Source organism: Coffea arabica, chromosome 1c, assembly GCF_036785885.1.
Source record: "Coffea arabica cultivar ET-39 chromosome 1c, Coffea Arabica ET-39 HiFi, whole genome shotgun sequence".
Classification (NCBI taxonomy): domain Eukaryota; kingdom Viridiplantae; phylum Streptophyta; class Magnoliopsida; order Gentianales; family Rubiaceae; genus Coffea; species Coffea arabica.
The window spans coordinates 2,126,065-2,147,863 of record NC_092310.1 but is presented as its reverse complement, the minus strand read 5'-3'; the positions used below and the strand labels follow the sequence as shown (position 1 = coordinate 2,147,863).

Here is a 21,799-nt window from a genome sequence, read left to right as displayed (position 1 = left end):
TACATCTGAAGCAATTTTCACTATAGCAGCATTTATCATGATACAGAACTCCTATGGACAGCAAAATTCAGGTCATCATGTTAGCAGATTTATTGTTAACTAGTTTCTGCAGATAGGACCAAATCTGAGAACCCAAAACTAGAGTTCAACATGATTTCAAAAGTAAGGCTTCAGTGTGGAAATACCATCCAAATGCAAGATAGAAAAGGTTTTAGATACTACCTTCTCTATAAACAGAGAAATATTTCTCAAATAAATCTATCAGATTAGGGGACATAAAATACATATGATGAAGCACGGAATACGTACTCGAGAAATTTAGTTTCTTCCATCATTCTCAAAATACGAAACTCTTGTTTGTTTTGCTTAATATTTATTCAACTTAACTGGTAGTTTCATGATGAAAGACAACATGAACACTTGTAAACCAGCAAATGCACCACAAATTCATTACAAATCAATAAAAGGACTAATTTACAACAGACCATGTAAAGTGAAAACAAGGTTATCATAAAGTAGCAATATATTACCTGCAGTTTGAGCAGCAAAAAGTTTGCATAGGCAGAGATTCCCATTGTTTGCTCTTGTTTGACTTGTCCTTCAAGACCTTCCTCATCGAGGCAGTCACAAGCCAGTGTAGTGTAAAACTCCTTGAAGGTGGCCAATGCCTTTCATAGCATTCTGTTTCTCATACTGCTATGGATCTTCAAATTCTGAGAACAAAAATAAGAAAGGTGGCAGAATAAAGCCCTAGTAGCAAGGAACACCATGTATACCCATCTTCAATTTTTGTTAGTATGCTAGTTTCCCTTTGTTCCAGCATGTATCATGTTATGTTTGAGCATTGTAGAAGAAATAGAAGCTTCTATAATACAGCATTCCCAAAATTGCTTACAGTTTCATCTAAGAATCAATTAAAGACGAAAAAAAAAGAATAATTGGTTGGAAATGAAATGTAATTAACAAAATCTCGACAGTAAAAACTTGTTACAAAACCAATCAGTATGCATACATGAGAATAATCACACGCACAAAGTGACATAACCATGTTCATGTTTACAAAGATGTTACATGGGCATAGGTATACTATTTCTGGTTGCTAGTGCCCTTCTTCTTGAGTAGGCTGCCAAACTTGCGGAGCAGAGCTTTCTTCTTCTTCTGACCTTGCTGCTTAGTTGGTGAACTTCCACTGTCATCAAAGTTTTCTTTTGAAGGAAGCCCATTAGCCTGGTCATTGCCCTCACTACCATCAGCCTTAGATTCCAAGTCCTCCTCAATAGATTCCTGCTCAGCATCCCCCTCTGGAGAGAAGTCTTTTTCCCCAACCTTGTAGCTTTCCCACATTTTTGAATCAGCTTCTACAGAGTCATCGTCTTCCTTATCTTTATTCTCATTTTCTTTTGGTCTTCCATTTAATACATCTTTCTCAGCACCAGTCTGTAGAGCATCATCATGTGAGAGTTTTTCTAGTTCTGGAAGGTGTTCCTCAAGATGATGCTCAGATTGCTGAGTGGAGAGCTCCATCTTTGGCTTCTCTTGGCTTCCACCTCCATTTTGTTCAGAAAATTCCACCACCTTTGGGAGCATATCATAATCTTTTTCACTGTCTGTAAGCTCACCATTTTCTTCAGCTTGCTTTTTGGCCAAAGCTTCTTCAAGCAATTTAGACAACTCTGCGACCTTCATTTGACAGGCAGCTTCACTATTTCGGAGCTCCTCATTCTCCTGAAGAATATTCTGAAATTCGTTCTCTTTGTCCAATAAACTTTCTTTCAAGCTCATGCTTTCTGCCTTAGCTTCTCCAAGAACTTCCTTTAAATAAGAGACCTCAGACTCTGCTTCCCTAAGCAGAGTCTTCAAACGAATTTCTTCTTCCTTGTTTGCACCAGCTTCATCCTCTGCCGCTTTATGCAAAGTAACCAATCTGCTTATCTCTTTTTCCCTTGAAGAGTTAACTTCTTCAATTTTCTTGAGAGAGGTCATCAGTTGAAGTTCCTTCTGCGCCCACTCACTCTTCAAGTTTTGCTGCTTCTGCTTAGATTGTTCATTCAAATTGGTTAGAACGTCGATTTCTTGTTTTGCATCATCAAGCAAGGTCTTATACTTCTCATTTGTTTCTTTCAGAGCAAGCTTCAGATCTTCTATTTGCGTTTCATAATTTTCATGCTCACCTTGGACAGAGAGCAACTTTTCTTTGGCTTCTCTTGCTTCTGAAGAAACTTCATGCAAGGCTGATGCCAAGCTTTCCATTGCCTTTTTACTTTTCTCTTCTTCATCCCTAGAATTTTCCAACTCATTTATGAGCTTGTTTTTCTCTTCCAATAGGGTTTGCACGCTGGAAGCAGCAAGTTTCTCATTGTTTAAGGCCTGAGTTTTCTCCTCCTTCACGGCTTCAAGCTCAGCTGTAAGAGATTCAACCTTGTTTTCCAGATTAGAAGCTTCTTCCTTGGCCATCTGAAGATGACGTTCTGATTCCTCATAATCTGCTTTCTGCCTTCTATTTGAGATTTCTATCAATCCGACCTTTTCTTTAAGAGATGCAATCTCAGATTCTGCATCATGCAACAAATCATTACTCCCTTCAAGTTGTTTCATTACTGATTCGAGAGATTCTGATGCTGATCTTTCCAACCGCTTTGTTTCCTCTGTTTGAAGCTCTAATTCTTCAACCTTTTTTTTCCATTCATCCATTAAACAGTGCGCATAAGACTCTGCCATTTTTGCAGCCTCCAGCTCAACATTAAGTTGCTCAAGACTAGCCTCCTTTTCCGCCAATATCTCCTCGTAGCTTTTTGCATTCTTGAGTTCTTGCCTCAAAGTCTCTATCTCTAGTTTCAACTCTGCCACTAATTTGGCATTCTCATCAGCCTCTATTTCCATCCTTGAATCAAGCAAAGATTTCAATCGGACAACTTCACCGGACAGAATTTCAACCTTTCCAGCATGAATCTCAGCAATCTTAGTTGCATCATCAGCATGGCTGAGTGCCTGGTTTTTTGCATCAGAAGTCATGGCAAGCTCTTGCTTTACCCTCTGAAGCTCCTGAGTAGCGGAAAGTAGGGCGGACACATCCAATGCATGTTGATTCCTCACAGCTTCAAGCTCTTTCTGCCATTCCTCTTCCTTCTTCTGAGCTGCCTCAATGCCAGCCTGTTCCATCTCAACTGCTCGAAATTTCTCAATCTCAGAATCTTCTTCAGCTCGCCTTTGAGCCACCAAAGCCTCACTGAGCTTCTCATTTGCTTCGTCAGCCAAACTCTTGGCTTCCTTTAATTCTTCAAGAGCCTGCGATTTCTCTTTCTCTAATGAGACTAGCTTTTCCTTGGCCTTCTTGAGATCTTCCTGGACAATATTTAGTTCAGCCTGTAGTTCTGACGGCTTCAATATACGAGTTGGAGTTGGAGATGCAGTCGGTTTCTTCTGCAGAATGATAACCGTATCACTTATAGAACAGGAGCTTGGCTACGCAACAGGAAGGAGTTCATGAAAACTTACATCAGGAGGGGTACCAAGCTTCGTGGGCTTGCGCTCGACTGTAGGCTTGGAAGCAACAGATCTTGGTGAAAGATCAACTGAAATGCGTGTACTTTGCAGGCGGGAAGGTGAATCAGTAGCAGATTTAGTCACTCCCCCCCTGCTGCTGAGTTTACTAACCTTTGGGGTTGCAGGTGATACTTTGCTATTCGGAGTTGTTTCAGAAAAACCACTAGATCTGTTTGGAGTTCACAAAATGGCACCATTACATGACTGGTTGAATATCATATTCAGCAGATTATGATCCAATTCATGACTTATCATTCAATACAAAGAGATAAACAAAATGTAATCTTTACAACTTTAAAGCAAAGAATGAAGATCTATTGACACATTCCATCCCGATGGACCAAGAAAAGGAAACAGAGAAAACAAACAAGCAAAGATGACAATAATCCCCAGCGAAATTTATTTAGTTTAAGCAAGAAGTTCAGATCCCAGATCCATATCAGCAAATTAGGACTCTAGCAAGCAACCTAAATTCAAAAATACACAAGTGCACAAACCAAGGGATTAACCGAACAGACCACAATTCCGTAATAACGTGCTTCGCAGCAGGGACAAGCAGCAAAAGCAAACAACCAAGACAGAGAAAATGGAAAGAATTACAGAACCCCAACAGAAATAAAGACAGCAAGGGGGAAAAAAAATCCCATATCAGAGACTAATGCGGCACTGCAGAGCAGCTGATGCAAAACAGCCCAAAAACAAGAAAAAATGAGGGTAAAAACAGAGCTAAAGAAACAAAGAAAGAATGTCCCACATCAGATCTGCAAGAAAGAAACTTACTTGGATTTAGTAGACATGATGCTGGTTTCCCTACTAGAAGGAAGAAAGATCAGAGTCCTTCAGATTCTAGGCTTGTCTGAAGCAGAAATAGCAGTTGTGTTACCGTATTTCTTTGTCTGGAGAGAGAGAGAAAGAGAGCATAAACTGGCGACGGTGTTCTGCGAGTGCAGAAGTGTTGGGGTGGCTCGGTTGATAATTGAAGATGGGGAATTTACAGACAAGAGGAAGAAGGAATCATTGATCTATCTGTATCCTGAAACAAAAGGGATTTTGGTGTTTATTTGGTTCCTCAGAGATTCAGTCCAGACTCCAGAGTGGCCACACCACCAACAAGAAGTACACCACTACTCCTGCTATACTGTCTACTGTCTATTGTCACTTTTTCAGCCGAATTTTCCATGTTCTTCTCCTTTTTGACCAGTGTAAATTTGAATGTTCTGTCAAATGGTCTTAAATATGATTTATAGCATTAGTATGTTTGTGCCTAAAAGTTACTAAATGAATCTGAGATGGTGCTGAATTATGGATAAAGTGCAATTTTGACCCTTAATCATAATCACATCTATTATGTTATCTTAGTAACTTTTTTTCTAAGGATTATCTTTGTTTTTTTTTTTTTTCTTGCAAGGAATATTCTGACTTACGTCAGACTAATTCTCTACAGTGGTGTAGAAGCTTTTTAAACAATGTATTGCACAATAGTCAATATGGTTCGAATTGGTGACCTTACGTAAAGACCAAGGAAGATACCATTCGAGCTGCCCGTTGGGACATTATCTGAGTAATTTTATTATATTATTCAATTAAATAGTTTTGTTGTGTCAAAATTATAATACAACATGATGAATATATTAGTAGGCGATAAGTACAAATATTTTTTTTGCCCCTTACATTAAGTGATTGCAGATTCTAGTCAAAATCACAATACATTTCTTCTCATCAATCCATTGTTAAGACGTTATGTTCTGTTCAATATGGTAATCTATCCAAATGCTTAATGTAATAAATGGTCCAAATACAAAAAAACATTTGGGAGATTTGGGAAAATTCTATATATCGGCAACTGGACATGTTAAGATATGTATAGATATTGTGACTCATCTGATGAGAAACATTCTCCATCAAGTAAGGTACATGGATGGGTACATGCTAAAATCTCACAAAACTGAATAGCCCTGAGGTGGTAAGTTGATCATATATAAGAGGGGAAGCATCTATAATTGAGGGAGTAAAGTGCACTTAACCTTCAAATAAAATGATTAGCAGTGAAAATGGAAGGTAGATCTGGGTGTTTTAAAGCTTGAAGAAATGCATCCTCTAACTACCTATCCCCAGCCCACATGGAATATCAACCAAATGACATATATATAATAAATATGGGTTGGTAGCTCACCATCATAATTTAAAAGAAAAATACAGTTTTGATATCCAAAATTTGAAAGATGAGCAGTTTTTGTTTCCAAACTTTGAACGAAAACAAATTTGGTATCTAGACTTTCAACTTTTGAACACATTTAGTAATGGTGATAGTTTTTTTTCCAAATTAGTACTAGAAAGAGTATTGTGATAGTTATATATCCGTAATTATTATATAAAAAATGTCAAAAAAAATGTAAAATATCCTTTTAATAAAATTATTAGTCCTTAAACTTAGTGTTAGAAAGATATTTTAATTTGATAAAATTATTAGTTCTTAAACTTAGTACTTAGTGCCAAAAGAATATTTTACATGACACTTAGTGTCAAAAGGATATTTTATTTTATTTTTTACATTTTTTATACAATAGTTGTTAGACATGCGACTATCTCGTGACTTTTTTGGTAGTAATTTGGAAAAAATCCATCAGGGTACTAAATGCGCTCAATAGTTGAAAAATTAGGTACTAGATTTATCATTGTCCAGAATTTGAGGATTAAAACCGTTCATATGTTAAAGTTTAGGTACCAAAACTACATTTTTCTCTTTTTTGTTAATAAATTGGTAATAATAGGTCAGGTGAATGGAAATTATTATCATGGGCCATCTGTAATACACATAGCGGCTATTCATACATGCGTCTCTCTAGTCCTTGTTTTGCTAGTTTTGAACATTTTACTTGGTCGCTGGCAAAGTCAGATTTTAGATAAACTGTGCTTGGCAAGATGGCGTATCATCAAGAAGAAGCTTCCTTTTAGTAACAAGAAAACTATTAAACGTAGACTTATGCTTGAAAAATAGAAGAAAAGTATACCTAATGTTTAGATTTGCAGGGTTGAAGATGTCTCAGTTCTCTATAGAAGTGGTAAATATTCACACGCACACAAATGCAGGTGCAACCATAGGATTGTATATGATCGACAGCCTGTAAAACAATCATGCACAATAAATAACCACCACCAGAAAGTAAAGGAAATCCCTTGAATGAGCAAATTGGATTCACTATCCATCTCAGAAATAGTTTCTATATTAAAAAGGATATATGAAAATAAAGCCATTACTCATCAACGAAAACGATGTAAAAAATTCACTTCCAAGAACCTGTTTGAAAAGGCATGTATAACTAAAGCAGGCCATGATGGACATGATAGACTGTCTTTTTCAGCTAAATATACAACTTCTTGGAGAGAGGCCTATAAATCAGCTAACCAATTTTACCACAAACAATGACAACAGATGCCTTTGATTACCATCAACAACTGAAAAGAGCAACATGATCAAACCATGATGCACAAGCAGAACTTCAATGTGTCTCTGCTCAGTTTCCACACTGGCAAACATGTTGATCTTGCATGAGGTTCAATTGGAGACCTGGCCGATGCAGTAACATCTCTTGAACTGCATGCAGCTAACTTAATAGAATGTATGAAGATTGATGCTATCTTTGGCAGGGTGGGTAGTAGAGAAGCTTTGACTTCTACTCCCATTGAAACTTGATAATCTTCAGAAACTCCCGCAGGGCTTTGGATTAAGCCTCGTTTTCAGTCCTGCTCTACAGCATTCTTTCTTGGTGGTATCGACCAATTGTTCTACTCGTTCATTGTTTAAGTAACCAAAAATTTTCATATTTCTGCAGTAGCTTATGTTGGCAGTCTCAGCAAGAACTGGCAGCTGCGTCAACAGTTAATGCTGGAGAAGCATCAGCAGCTACAGCTATGGAGTCACTTGCTTTTCTTTTCTTTTCATCCTTGCGCTTTTTATTGGATGCTCGGTCTGCTGTGGAGACAATTTTTGAGACTGTGAAGCCCGCAACTTCAAAATTGTGTGATCTCTGAGGAAGCAAAGCATTGCGGGAAACAATGTCAACTCCATCATATGTCCAAATAGCCAACAAAGCCTCTCCTCTAAGTCCAATGGCAAACCAACCAAGACCTGCAGCAGCAATATCAACACAACTTGTATCCCAACAGTTTCCACTCACTTGAAATTCCTTTCTCACCCATTTCCCAAGCTTCTCAACTTGTTCTTCTCCAATAGGAGGCTGAGATAAGGACATTAACATATACAACAGGACACTCAGTAGTGGACAAATACATAAAAAAAAACAACTCCAACAATTCCTACCCCAACAATGCAAGAATCATTAGTAAACTTAAGGCAGCATTCTAAAATTCAGATCATCAGGCTGTGGAATGAACATTTTCTAAACTCAAGAAAAAATTTTTAAAAAAATTTAACCGCGCTTTCATTGAGGATTTTTTACATTGTCTGTTATGAATATTTTTACCATAACCTTCAAATCTGTATGAAAGAAGGAAACATCAAGCAAAATCAGAAGCTTATCAGAGCACAAAGTAAACAAACTAATGAGGTACAAACTGCAAAATATTACAAATCACATCACATGATGTCTTTTTATTAGGTATAAGGAGACTAATCAGGTTGACAAGTTGTTTTGCTACCAGCAAAGTACATCTATGTCTAAATCATTTTCAAGTATTCAGCAACCATAATGTGATGATTTCCTCCATCAATACACAGAAATGACGAATTTCACTTCATAATTTAGTGGTTACGTAAAGCTGATGTCCAATGAACCACGCTTAGAATTATTGCAACATCTCTTTCTAGCTTAAAGACATTCTCCTCCAGACGGGAAGCTCCGCTTAATAACACAAAAGCAGAAGAGTCTCAAATTCTAAAACTTTAAAAGTTAACTAATTAGGTAAATGCAGCAATGGTTACTTCATCCTAAGCACATACAAAACCTTGAATTTTGCATAATGTGAACAATCTTCAGATGCATTAGCTAAAACTTTCCAGGAACTATGAAGATTCCAATACAAACTTCATTTTCAATTCCACAAGCAGGATGCATCACAAATTTGGTTGATGAGATCACGCATTGTGTATCAATAGGCACCATGGTTATGAGTGCCGAAACAGAACAATGGAAAGCATTGAATGAAATTCTCCTAAAAGACAAACATTGGCTAATTTATGATCTATCAGCATTCTCCACCCTACCCTCCCCAAAAAAAAAGTACATTGTACCTGTAATTGGCGACCAAAATGTTCTTCCAACATGGTACAAGCACTCTCTGTCCTCCCCATGTGAAGTGGGAGAAGAGGAGATGCCCAGACTGTAACATAAAGAGAATCTGTCGACAATTCTTCTATATCTAACCTCACCAATCCACCAATATGAATGGAATGTCCAACCTGTGACACAAAATGTAACACATGTAGGCCCCAAAATACAGGAAGAAAGTTGGATATCCAATGAAGAACATATCTCATTGATGAACGTATATGATCAGTAAAGATTACTCAATACAGAAAGCACAAAAGGGGTCACCATGCACCTCCTCCCACACCCAAACCCTCCCCATCCCTCTTCTGCCATCACAAAAGAAAAGAAAAAAAGAAGGAGACAAAAAACGAACACCGCTTTTACCATATGCAAATCCATTATTAACAAGGACACATGCCAACTCGTAAATTGGTAAACCAATCTTCAGTATCATGTACATATGTTCTGGAAGACTTGAACATTTGAACATTTGATTGGGAATAAGGACATGTTTTGTTTCTTACAGTTTTCCTAATTGAACAATTTCATCGCATGGAAATTTAACACTTCAGAATCGAAAGTCATTCAAAGACACCTTCAAGCACCACCTAGAAGTGCTTCATTTCCTCTCCAAATTTTTGACTCTCACACATACTTAATAGCAGCTCAAGTCCCTAGATGAGCTTTTCAACATGTATCATGTGAAAAAAAATAGATAAAGAGGAAGTGCACCAGCAGAGAGCCCAGTTATAGGCTTCCCGCCTTAGAAAAGCCTCCTTTTTTTTTGGGCTGCATCTCGTGTTAGTGCTCTCCTTCTGTATGCAACCTCTAGCTTATGCATGTAACAGTTCTTGTAAGAAACTAGCTCAAACATGTAATATGATATGCAGCCAAGAGTTCCTAAATTAAATATTCCACTAACTTTTGGTGATGAAACTTTTTCAACAAAATACCAAATTTCAGTAAAAGGGAGAAAAACAAGAACTCATGTTTATACACAGACTTTCCTATTTGTGTTGACTTTTAGTTCAAGGAGTCCTGGTGTTGAATAAAACACTATCAGCAACTGCACATAGATGTGACGAAAGTATGTGCATATACAAATCAATATGCATAATAGCCTATAAATGAATTTGTTACTACAAAATTTCGAAATTACGGGCTCATAGGCTATACGACGATTTGATTTCTTTTTCTCGTCCCTTCATATGTTATTTAGCATACAAATGCTAAAACAAAGGCAGACTGACCTTGATCCTATACGTCCTTGGCTTCAACTCCTTACTTATGCACACCAGTTTCTGCTCCTCTCTAGTCAATCTAGTTGTAATCTGATGAGGATGCAAAAGCCCCGGGGTATCAAACAATTTGGCATTACCAGGAAGCATTCCTTCCACCCTTACAATCCCCAAAGTCGTCCCAGGAACAGGTGCCTCAGTCAAATGACTCACCTTCCCTCCAATACATTTCCCTATTGCATTAATCAAAGTACTCTTTCCAGCATTCTGCGCCCCAATCGCCCACACGTGCCCTCTTGATCCTACCAACTCCACCACATCATCAACCAAATTCTTCACACCCCAGTTCCTCACTGCACTGACCAAATGCACACTCGTCAACTTACTTGCTCCACTCTCCCTGGCCCTTGTCCTGACAAAATGCTCAAGCCTAGTAGGTGACAATGAGCTCGGTAAAAGATCAATCTTTGTCACAACCAACACCATCCTAGGCACATTCCCAGATTTCCCTTCCTTCCATGACCGCGAATTCTCATCAATCGTCTTAGAAACTAACTTAGCCACTTTCCTAGGAAACGAGCCATCAAAATCGGATGCATCAACCACCATTAAAACCACAGTCCTAGCCCCACTAATGGACATCAACCTCCTCCCAACAGTATGATCAAAATCAAAATCAGGCAGCAGATTTTCAACACTTGGGTCCTTCACCTTCCCATAATGCCTCAAGTTATGACATCTAGCACACACTAGAGGCTTTTCAGCCAATTTCTGGTCTGGGTTTTCGAGATTTTCCACATCTTGAGGTTCCAGCGTCTCATTCAAAAGCCCCTTCTTCAGGGAATCAGAGATTTCAGGCTCATCAAAGACTGGATTTTTATGAATACGGAGCTTGTAATTGGGGGTTTTAGGGGTGGGTACAACGAAGAATCCAGGTTGTTTAGGGTCAGAATCTTGCATTTGAACACCACAGCCAGGACAAACGGGAAGGCCCTGTGAGGAGGAATCATCGTAGTTTCCATCTCTGGATATGGGTTTTACTTGAATCTTTACAGACTCTGAGGAAAAGGGTCTGAAGAAGAACAATGGGTATAGGGTTTTAGGAGGGTTTTGGGTTGGGGAAGCTGAAGAGAGGGAATTAGATACAGGCTTTGTATATGTATGGGTGGAGAAAGAAACCGGTTGTAAGAGTTTCCTGAGCTTTAATGGTGAGAAGGTTCTTCTAACAACTATCATTTCCTGTCACTAAAACGACACCGTGTGCTCTGTTGCTTTTTCTGGTATTTGCTTCAGGTTTCAACTTCCAACCTTGGAATCATTCTTCTTCTTCTTCTTCTTCCGGATGTTCAAGGATCCGGCCCCTTTTTCGTCGGGTGAAAATTCGATCCTTTCTTGGATAAATCAAATCACAAAGGGCTACGAGGACTTAGGCCATATCCACATTAAGTTTGGGTGCCAAGTTAGCCCGTATCTATTACTGCTCAGTTGGGCTTCTTTAGGCCTTTGATTGGATTGTGTTCTTTTGTAGAAATTTTTTTTCGAATTTTTTGATATTATACTTTAATGCATTTTTTAGTCATATTTTTATCTCATATATATTATATTAAAATATTTTCTAGTCACATTTTTATCTTGTATATATTATATTAAAACAAGTGCTACAGAATATCTTCTTACAAAGAACTTCTAAGAAGTTATGTTTGTGCTTGCACTGATTTTTTTTTTTTTTTGTCAATTATCATCCCTACTCCTACTCATACTCTTAACTACGGGAGAGGCTCAAATGAGCTTACGGGGGACTGATGAGGACTGAACCACCACCAGACCAGCGCACCCATCTGGATTTGAAGCGGAGCCACAAGAGTGGCATTTTTGGTAAGAGGCAAGGGTTCACCAAAACCTTAAGAGCTTGGTGGTAGCTAGGGGTGGCAATCGGGTCGGGTTCGGGTTGGCGGATCGGGTTGAGGCTTAAGTATAACAAGGAACATGCTGACCCGAACCCGACCCGCCAACCCGAAACGGGTCAGGATATCTGACACGAACCCGAAAATTTCGGGTTGGCGGGTTGACCCGAAACTTAATTTTAATTTATTAATTTATCACTGTAATTTCTAATAAAATCAAATTTTCACAAAATTAATTACATCATCAAGTAATAAAAATTTAAATAAATAATTTCAAACCAAATCTAAAATAAATTAAACACCATAAAAGTGTTTTATCCCAAACCAAATATAAAATAAATTAAAACAGCATAAAAGTAAAAAATAACATAATATATTATTTGTCCAAATATAATAATTTTAACTTCACACAAGTTAAATAAATTCATTTAGGATTAAGTAATTAATGTCTTTGGAAAAAAAGAATGATTTAGTTTAGTTAGATAAAATAATTTTAATGTTTATTAAATTAGTTTTAATTCGTAAACGGGTCACATCGGGTCATATCAGGTCACCACGGGTTGATCCGAAATTGACATGTTTTTTTTTCGGGTTCATCGGGTTCGACCCGATTCTGACCCGAACTCCCGAAATCTCAACCCAAACCCATTAATTTCGTGTTAGGTTCGTGTCGTGTTTTCGGGTCGTGTCAGGAATTGCCACCCCTAGTGGTAGCCACCACCTCAAGAGCTCCCAAGAGCTGGTGGTTTTGTGCTTGCACCGATTGAGCACCCTCGTGCCAAACTAAAGCATATATTTTACTCTAATTCTTGGATAATGGAATGATAAAGATATTTGACACATGCATCAATAGATGAGGGAGGACAAGGTAATGATTTGCTGTCATTGTTTGCTTGAGTAGCTAGGACAAATCATATTGCCATAGCTCAAATTTTATTTTCATAGCAAAATTTGTTGAAATGATGCATTAAGCCCCAACTAAATTTGGACTCGATAAGGGCAAATTTAGTATTTTATGCAAAAAATTGTGTTGTGGCATTAACAGCAAAAAATTTAGAGTCATTATTTTTTTTTCACCATAGCTGTCAAAAATTGCAAAATTTCTAATATGATGGGTGCTGCAAATGGAGATAGTAATGAAAGAAAGGAATAAAAGATTGGCATACGTTGAAGTTGCCTTTACCTAATTCATCCTTCGATTTTAGACTTTGCATACTGGAAGCTTATGTCAGATAATTGTACATCGTGTGGAGACCAATGCTTTGTTTGGGGACCTTAGATTTGACCGGAAATGAGAAGAAAGGGAGAGAATACCAAAAAAAGATAACGTTGAAGCAAGCTTTATAAAATTTTTTTAAAATACCAATTTTATCCCTAAATGTTTATTAAACAAAATTTTATTGACATAGCTATCCAATATCATTTTATTTCTTCAGCAAACTCCCAAACAACATTAAAACTAAGTCTCTTCTTCTCTCTTCTTTTCTTTTCTTTCATAACTTAAGCTTTCTCTTCTTTTTAGCTGCAAATATTGAAAATATTAGTACCTATCAGAATGTGTGAAAAGATGCCAAGTTAATGACTACCTAACCAAAATCTATTGGTACCTGCATGTATTTAGATGCAAAAGAGGTGATTGAATATGCTTTTGATACTAATCAAACTCCAAGTTCTAGCTTCCATCTACCACGGTGTTTTAGATTGAGAAGCTGATCTTCTTCTGAATCTCTTTACGTTACAAACGGGGGCCTTTAAGTCAAGCTGCATAAACAGAGGATTCTTCAATGTGTTCTCCAAATTTACTCTGCATACCGAACGTGGTGTGAGAATATGCTGAAGTTTATGGCCCTTCCCATTGATTGTATTATTGTTCTTGCAATTCTTAACTACTCATGTCAAAATGATCAATTTAAAGATCTAGTTTTGCTTCCCACCACCATTAGCATGCTATACAGTTTACTTTTCAAAATTATCCTTTACTTCTTTCCATGTAGCTTCCTTCATAGTTTTTGAAACACAAGAAAAAAAAGAAATGTGTTATTTGTTGGGCATTAGAGATATAATATGAGAAATTTTATCTTGATCTAGATCAACTATTTCACACGTCAGCTGTTAGTTTTTAACTAATGAAATATTCTAAATAAGATCATGGACCTCATTAATTTCCAATCACTATCAAATAAAATCAATGAGCCCTTTATTTCTCTAATTGGTATGCCATCAAATCATTCATAAACTAATTACTATACTTGCCAAATAGCTAGTATAGACTGTAATAAGATTTTATAACTTAATATAGAAGTAAATCATCTGGATATTACAAAAGCTCTCTTCCTGTAGGATTCATTCTCTCTTTCTTCTTTCTTTCTAAAACTCCTCCAATTAAATTTGGAAGTCAGATCTAAATTTTTCTTCAGACTTGAAGTAGTTTTTTATCAGATCTGACTATTCAACTATTAAAAGACATGGATATAGATTTGTTGAATTGTACTGACATTTATTTGATGGAAGATATTCTTGGAGTTTCAATGTTGTGGTCAAATTTATAGATTTTTAAATCTGTTATATTATTTGATTTTCAGATCTATATAAATTTGTGTAATGTTTGATGTATTTGCTGTCATTAGTACTAATATTGGAATGAAATTGTCTTGTTATATATATATAAAATCATGTTTGATGGAGCCTTTTCACATTCACCGATTATTAATTGAAAGCTTGAAGTTGCTCGCGTATTGGTATTACTTAATTGGCTTAACATAGTTTGGCTAATGGGTGCCAATTTGACACTCATTTAGAGTGGTTTTATGCATTAGTCTTTTAAAAAAATGTAGTTAATACAAAAAAGCATATAATACAAGGAGTACATTAATTGTGATTGTGTGTATTAACATAATAAGTTATGCTTAATTTAAATATGTCAACGAGTGCTCATAGTAAATACCGGATTAATATGTTTTGTTATATTTCTTTGAATTTCTTACTTCTAGTGATGATCTAGATCTGTATTAATGCTGAAGTTAGGCGTAAGAACAAGTAAAACTTCTTCTCTGATCTTCAATTGAAAGCTGTTGTAGCATATATGGTTGAGGATTTATGAGTTAGGGGAGAATGAATCGATTTTAGTTTGGGAAATCCATATTTGGCTGAGAGTTTATGGGAAAGGGAGAGTGTTTTCGCTTCTTTGGGGGATGCGAGATAGAAAAGTGAAGAGTCCACGTGGGGAGTTTGGGAAAAGGAACGGTGGCCCATTTCTCTCTGGAGAGTACTATGAGTTAAAAGTGTATCCTTCTCCCAATTTTCAAAAAAAGAGTCCCCGCCAACCTTTTTTAATATTTTGTCTAAACAAAACTTTGGTACTAGTTAATTCAATTAATTTTCTAACTTTAACTTTTATTTGAATTTACGAATATATTAATTTTTTTGAAAATAATTTACTTCTTAACATAGTTATTATAAAATTATAATGGGTAGAAATTTTTGTTACATCCAAATAACTGTTGAGTGACAATATTTGGTGTTGCTAAATACTCTACAGTTTTACTGACAACACAGGTCGTCAATAGAAAGAAATAGTGCAAATTGCCAAAGAAAGGAAGGAGCATTAGTGACAACCGCTATATAGTCGTTACTATTTTACAACGCACGCTTCTCAAATCTCATGGTGCAAACTGTTTTCTGACGACAATTTGAAGTCGTCACTGAAGAGTTAGCTACCATATGTCAGTTGTAACAACAGTTAAAGTCGCGACTCAATAACCACTTTTTGTGATGAATTTTTTTGGGAAAAGAGTCACAATGGCTCTCCAACTCTTTCCCAAATAAAGTTTTAGCCCTCCAACAATTAACGGTAAAGTTTTGGCTCTCGATCTAATAAAATAGCATATTCATGGTCCTTCTGTCAAACCCAGTAGTTAAATTTGACGGGAAGCATCATCTCGCGAGATGCACGGCCAAATATCAAGGGCATTATAGTCTTTGAGCAAAAAAAGAGTAAAAACACTTTCACCCTGATTTTCCCTTCAACGATTTCCACCCCTTTTGCTCCAAAACCCTAGTGCGAAGTTAGGGACACCAACGAATCACCATGGCTTGTCAAATCTTTCACATATGATACTGAAAAACGAGAAACAAGAATCTGCTTTGTGCACCTTTGTGCTAAATATGAATGCATCTAGGTGACAATTCATCAACTGTTGTTCGAGTGAAAATTGGTCCAACTACAAAAAGGAAGTCCGCTTTCTCTCTCTCTCTCTCGCTCTCGCAAACGGACCCAGATTCTCCCAAAGATTGCCTGATTAAATTCTGGGAAATTTCTCTGCATCAAAAATGTCTGTGCTGGACCCAACCACCTTCCAAACCATAGTCCCTTCTTGATACATCACCTTCACTTTTCCCAACCCACTCTTCCTTCCTGCTCTTCCCCTTTACAGCCATCTTCTCCACACATCTCTCCAACGTATCGCCGTCCTCGACTCCCCCTCCCCCAGAAGCACTACCCTCCTAGTTGAGGTCATGTTAGTCCTACCCAGACGCGAACAAGACTAGACGTTCTCTACCGAAACCGGCCATCTCTAGCTCCTCCTCTCATTTCCCTATCTTTCCCACCTCATTTTAATCTCCAACAATGATCTTAATAGTCCCTCCCACTCCACTCCTGCTGCCCGCTAGAAGCTGACGCCGAAGAAACAATCCCGAACCCTCTCAGGAGTGAAACATTAGTTGCTGCTGCTCCAATCTGAGCAGCTTTTTGTAGTAATGCTGTTGTAGACATGGCAAGTTGTAGTGCAGGTGCATACTGCCTGCGTTCTTGCCCTGCTATTCCAAAAATTGATGAACCGGGATTTGCCATCTGCCAACAATTTCTACCCTTTCTGCTATTTCAAGCCTCAAATTTATAATTCAGGTCTGCGATCTTGATGGGTCAGCCAAAGCTAGAAGATTCTCCTTTTCTATATTTGCAAGTTCCCTCCTTTAGAGACTATAATGCCCTCGATGTTTGGTCGTGCATCTCACGAGATAATGCTTTCCGTCAATTTTAACTGCTGGATTTGACAGAAAGGCTATGAATATGCTATTTTATTAGATCGAGGGCCAAAACTTTACCGTTAATTATTGGAGGACTAAAACTTTATTTGGAAAAGAGTTGGAGGGCCATTGGGACTCTTTTCCCAATTTTTTTTGTCACTGGAAAATGTTGTTACTAATGACCTAATCTCTTGTAGTTTGGCAATTTGTTTTAGTTTCAAACTTTTGAAAGATCGTTCGTGAGAGAATTTGTTGTAGCTCTTAACTCATGATGTTGAACTTATCGCTTTCTTTGGCAACGCGTTATTTTGCAATTTGTCCTTCTAGGCACAACCACACATGCCATATGAATTATGGATAATTTATGCATATTGGTAGTAACATGCACACGATGTACAATAAGATCTCTAAATTTAAAACTTAATTATTATGCAGCATATCAAAAGAGATCCCATATTTTATAACTTAACTTTGCAAGTTGTTTCTTTACCTTGTTAGTTGTATGGCAGAAACTTTTTTCCTTTACATGATTAGTTGAATAGTTGGATTCTTTGTTTAATTGTATACTGGGTTTTGTGTTTGTGTCTCTTTTTTATTAGAATTTAGTATTTAGCAATATAACCATGTAGCTAGTAGTCACATGAATGTTTACTATTAAAATCTCAAGAGACTGTTAATTTAGAGAATTTTGTCAACACTTACAAGAACTATAAGGCATAAAGGATAGCATCTTCATTCTACCAGTCCCTTTTGGTTTAATGATTTGGATAAACACACGTCCATACTATTTAATGCCAATTTATTTATAAAGACACGTCAAAGACTAAGGAACAAGATTAGAAATATTGAACCTTGAGGTTCCAAAAATTTAGAGATGGTTTGAATAGCAAATGTATCTAGATTGGAGTATGACTGCTTACCCCTGGTTATTTAACTATTTCAGACACATTTTAATAATAGTGGTAGCTAATAAACTATTCTCTATATGATGCATCTTTTTTACCCAATAAAAAATGTATGCCAATTTTGGTACCTTAATTTTCAGCTTTACTGGCCCACCTTAGTTTTAAAGTTCTAAATCAGCTTTTTAACACTCGAGAATATTAGATACCCAGTGGAGAATATAGGAAAAAACGTAACGGATCTTCTGTCCCACACTCTATGCCACTTTTTATTATATTGCTATTTTTCCTACATAAACATCATGTTTTAGTTCTTTTTTGTTTCTTTAAGATCTAATAACTATTAATTGAGTAATACACAAAATTTAACAAACTCAAAAAATCAAAATGCATAAAAAATGAGATTTTTTACGAATTTTCTGCTATAATTTTTAATTTTCTATTATATATTACTTTTTTGAAACTGCTGTATTTATTTTTTGCTCAATTAATAGTTATTGAATTTTAAGGAAACAAAAAAAGAACTAAAGCATGATGTTTATGTAAGAGAAATAGCAATATAATAAAAAGTGGAACAGAGAGTGGCACAGGGTGTGGGACAGAAGATCCGTTGCGGGAAAAATAGGTTCAATAGAAGGAGACAGCTTAATTTTTAAAGAACTGTTTTGCTTGAGACAGAAATATTGTGAAATTGCAAGGTTAGTTCGATTTTTGTGAAAACCAAAATTCATAAACCAGTGCCATTTCTAGTGTGATTTTAATGCTTTTATAAATGTTGAAGGCATATAAGAAATATCAAACTAAATGTTATTTAGTGGAAAGATATTAAATTTGTCTTAATTGAATTTTGCTTGTGGGATCAATTAGAACTAAATTTATACATTTTGAGACCTCATAATACTTTTAGAAGTTGAGGAACTAAATATATTCAATAGGACTCAAGGGACCATTAAACTCATTTACCAAGATTCGCATAAAATTGTACCCATTTACTATTTTAAACAGGAATCCACGATCTAATTAAGGCATATAAGCTATGCACGTTTGCTTTGCACTAAAGCTTATCATATTTTTTTGGGTTATTATCACTTAACCCCGTTAATGTTTGATGCCACTATCAATTTCTCCCTTAATGTTATTTTTTAGTTACTTTACGCCCAAGACTAACGGTCAAATTTAACGGAGTTTGTTAATTAAAGTAAAAAGAAAAGTTTAGCCCTGAAAGTTATTATCACTTTACCCCCATAAATTATAGCCTCATTATCAATTTACCCCATAGAGTTATTTTTTAGGCAATTTATCTCACCATTAAACCAACTTAGCAAGTTAAAAAACTTTAGAGAAAGTACTCTCCTCTTTGTATCATAAAAACAACAAAAAATTTAAAGTGGCTCTTTTCATCTTTAGTATCAAGAAAAAAAGTTAAAGTATTGATCTCTTTCTTCTTGCCAATCTTATTAATATTAAAACAAATAGAAAGATTGGGAGGGGGAGAGAGATAGCTCAATTCTTTTTTTTTTAAAAAAAATACAAATAAGAAAGAATTAAATACTTTTATTAGTTTAAAATTATTTTACTTTAATGTTTACCACTAGATTTCAATGCTAATTCCAACAACCTTAAATTAATACGATAATGTTAGACTTTTCTTTATTATTTTCTTTGCAAAATCTAATTTTCTATCTCCTTCTTTCCTATCTCTTTTTCTTTTCCTAATATTAATGCGTGTGAAAAAAGAAATTTGAGAAAATCTTTTTATTTTTATATTTTTGGATCTTTTAAAGTGAAAAAAGAAGAATAATGATTTCAATTTTTTATTTTTAATTATATATATAAAAGAGTCAATATATTTAAAAATTTTTGACCATACTAATTAGATTAACGATGAAGTAAAATGCCTAGAAAATAATGTTAGGAATTAAAGCGATTATATCACTATAATTTAAAGGAATAAAGTAATAATAATAATATAGTGATGCTATAGAATAAAAGGGTATTTATGTCCAAAATTTCTTAACATGTTGAATTGAATTACTTATGGGGGTGAAGTGACTAAAAGATATAGTTAGGGGGTAAACTGATAGTAGTGATATAGTTGAAGGGGATAAAGTGATAATAACCCTATTTTTTTTTTCCAAATATCACAATAAGCAACAAAACCAAGGAAAAGTAACTAAAAATATAGTCTATTTATGTTACATTTTTCATATTGGCATGCTAAAAAAAATTGTTATGTCAAATGAGACTATTTTATGGTAGACTAATTTCAAATGATCAGAGTAAATCTTCACTTTAACATGTCAATTGAGATGGTTTTTGTTTACATATCAATTCCTTATCTCGAATAATGTATTTTTAGTATATAATTTTCTCTATTCAAAGAATCAAAATTTTTCATCCCTTAGATAATTTTTCCCACAGAAAGGAAGAAAATAGGAATCATAATAAAATTTCATTGAAAATCGTGATGTATAATAAATAGGAATCACTATGCCATACCTACAAAAGTCTATAGCAAAATTTCAAATTTTCAAAAGCTATAACTAAGTTGTAAAATACATTAAATACATCTGTGAATATGATTTAATAATCTAGACGACAATGTTAGAGCTCTATATAGAAAAAGAAAAAGGAACCATGTTCATTTATGTATTAACGCAAACAAATCTGCAAGATTTAAAACTGACAAAACAAATTGCATCCATGAAAGATGAAAGCCTTTTACATTAGTTAATGTAGGATACAAATAAATTCATCAAACTTCTCAATTTGTTTATGTAAGCAACCTATATAGTAAACTTTAGCATAATGAAAATCATAACTATCTAAAACAAGCTATATGACTATTGGCAAGAAGAACCGGAGAATATGAGAATGAGAAAACTTTAAATAGTACTAGTATCTCAAAGAGTTAAAATAAGGATATACTGGATTATGAGTTATTTTGAAAGTATGGAACAAAACTTTTAGCAATGGGCATAAGTGCATGTGAAATCCAAAAAATATATATATATATATATATATATGTGAGTCAAAGAAGAAATAAGAAAGAAGGAACAATCCAAGATGAAGATGCAAACCTTCATCAATCTTACCATGACTAAAATTAAATGCTTTGTAGATAGTCTACTATTCTAATTGGTTATTATTCTAAAGGTTAAAAAATTTATATAAATATAAAATTTTCTAAACTTGTGAATAATCCTCTCTAATTATTCATTATGTTTTGTGAGCAATCTTGATTATGATGCATATTTAGGACAAATTTTACAATTAAGGATCTCTAACCGTGTAAAAGTAAAATTAGACCAATCATTCTGTTTCTTCTTACTTTCCAAACCTTGTCTGAAATTTTAGAGATTTGAAATTTAAGCACTTAATATTAGTTTACAAGTTATTTAAATTTTAAAGATTTTTCTTGAGCATCAACGGTTTCCAAGTTATCTTTCGTGTTAGGTAACTTTCAATTTTTTTTATCCCTTTTAAGCATTTTAGATAAAGAAGAAAGAAAAAAGTACAAGAAGCTGGTGCCAATGAAAATTTTAAGTTATATTTGGAGTCAAATGCTTATTCTTATCATAATAACAAAAAAAAAAAAAAACCCGCAAGCAATTCTAAAGACTATTAGTATAAGTTAGTGAAAGTTAGAAACATTAATGATTCCCTGGCAACCAACATTAAATAACATAACCTAAAAAAGTATTAAACAACATAGTCCTAAAAATAAGGATTAGCTAGATTATATTCTAACAACAAATATTTTAGGTCTCACTATTATACCTTAGACAATGTTTTATAGATATGCCAAATTCCACAAAAGGTGATTTGAAGTTACAGTACAATGTCTCATTATTTGAGTGTTGAGATCTACCCCTCACTATTTCAATCTTGGCAAACAGTCTTGGAGATTTGTA

General features: G+C 35.3%; 2 protein-coding genes across 3 annotated transcripts; both read right to left on the bottom strand.

Moving 5' to 3' along the window:
• Positions 1-938: 938 nt before the first annotated feature.
• On the bottom strand, positions 939-4,752 carry LOC113692880 (WEB family protein At3g02930, chloroplastic-like). Of its 2 annotated transcripts, none has more exons than XM_027211513.2 (3): positions 4,324-4,752; positions 3,496-3,712; positions 939-3,420 (listed from the first exon to the last, which is right to left on the bottom strand). In XM_027211513.2, exons 1-3 carry the CDS (start codon positions 4,338-4,340, stop codon positions 1,087-1,089), a joined length of 2,568 nt encoding a protein of 855 aa, XP_027067314.2. In that variant the 5' UTR covers positions 4,341-4,752; the 3' UTR covers positions 939-1,086. The 2 variants fall into 2 exon arrangements, with proteins under 2 accessions (XP_027067314.2, XP_071937068.1); XM_072080967.1 differs by having other exon boundaries at positions 939-3,417; positions 4,324-4,736.
• Positions 4,753-6,749: 1,997 nt separating this feature from the next.
• LOC113692807 (GTP-binding protein BRASSINAZOLE INSENSITIVE PALE GREEN 2, chloroplastic-like) lies at positions 6,750-11,529 on the bottom strand. Its single transcript, XM_027211408.2, has 3 exons — positions 10,064-11,529; positions 8,795-8,962; positions 6,750-7,781 (listed from the first exon to the last, which is right to left on the bottom strand). Exons 1-3 carry the CDS (start codon positions 11,285-11,287, stop codon positions 7,395-7,397), a joined length of 1,779 nt encoding a protein of 592 aa, XP_027067209.2. The 5' UTR covers positions 11,288-11,529; the 3' UTR covers positions 6,750-7,394.
• Positions 11,530-21,799: the final 10,270 nt, after the last annotated feature.

Coding starts and splice junctions, on each gene's coding strand:
- LOC113692880 (XM_027211513.2), bottom strand. Junction 3,421..3,495: donor AGCTTGGTACCCCTCCTGAT/GTAAGTTTTCAT, acceptor ATCATTCTGCAG/AAGAAACCGACTGCATCTCC.
- LOC113692807 (XM_027211408.2), bottom strand. CDS start 11,287: ATGATAGTTGTTAGAAGAACCTTCTCACCATTAAAGCTCAGGAAACTC. Junction 8,963..10,063: donor CAAGGACGTATAGGATCAAG/GTCAGTCTGCCT, acceptor TTTGTGTCACAG/GTTGGACATTCCATTCATAT. Junction 7,782..8,794: donor ATTTTGGTCGCCAATTACAG/GTACAATGTACT, acceptor TCCTTATCTCAG/CCTCCTATTGGAGAAGAACA.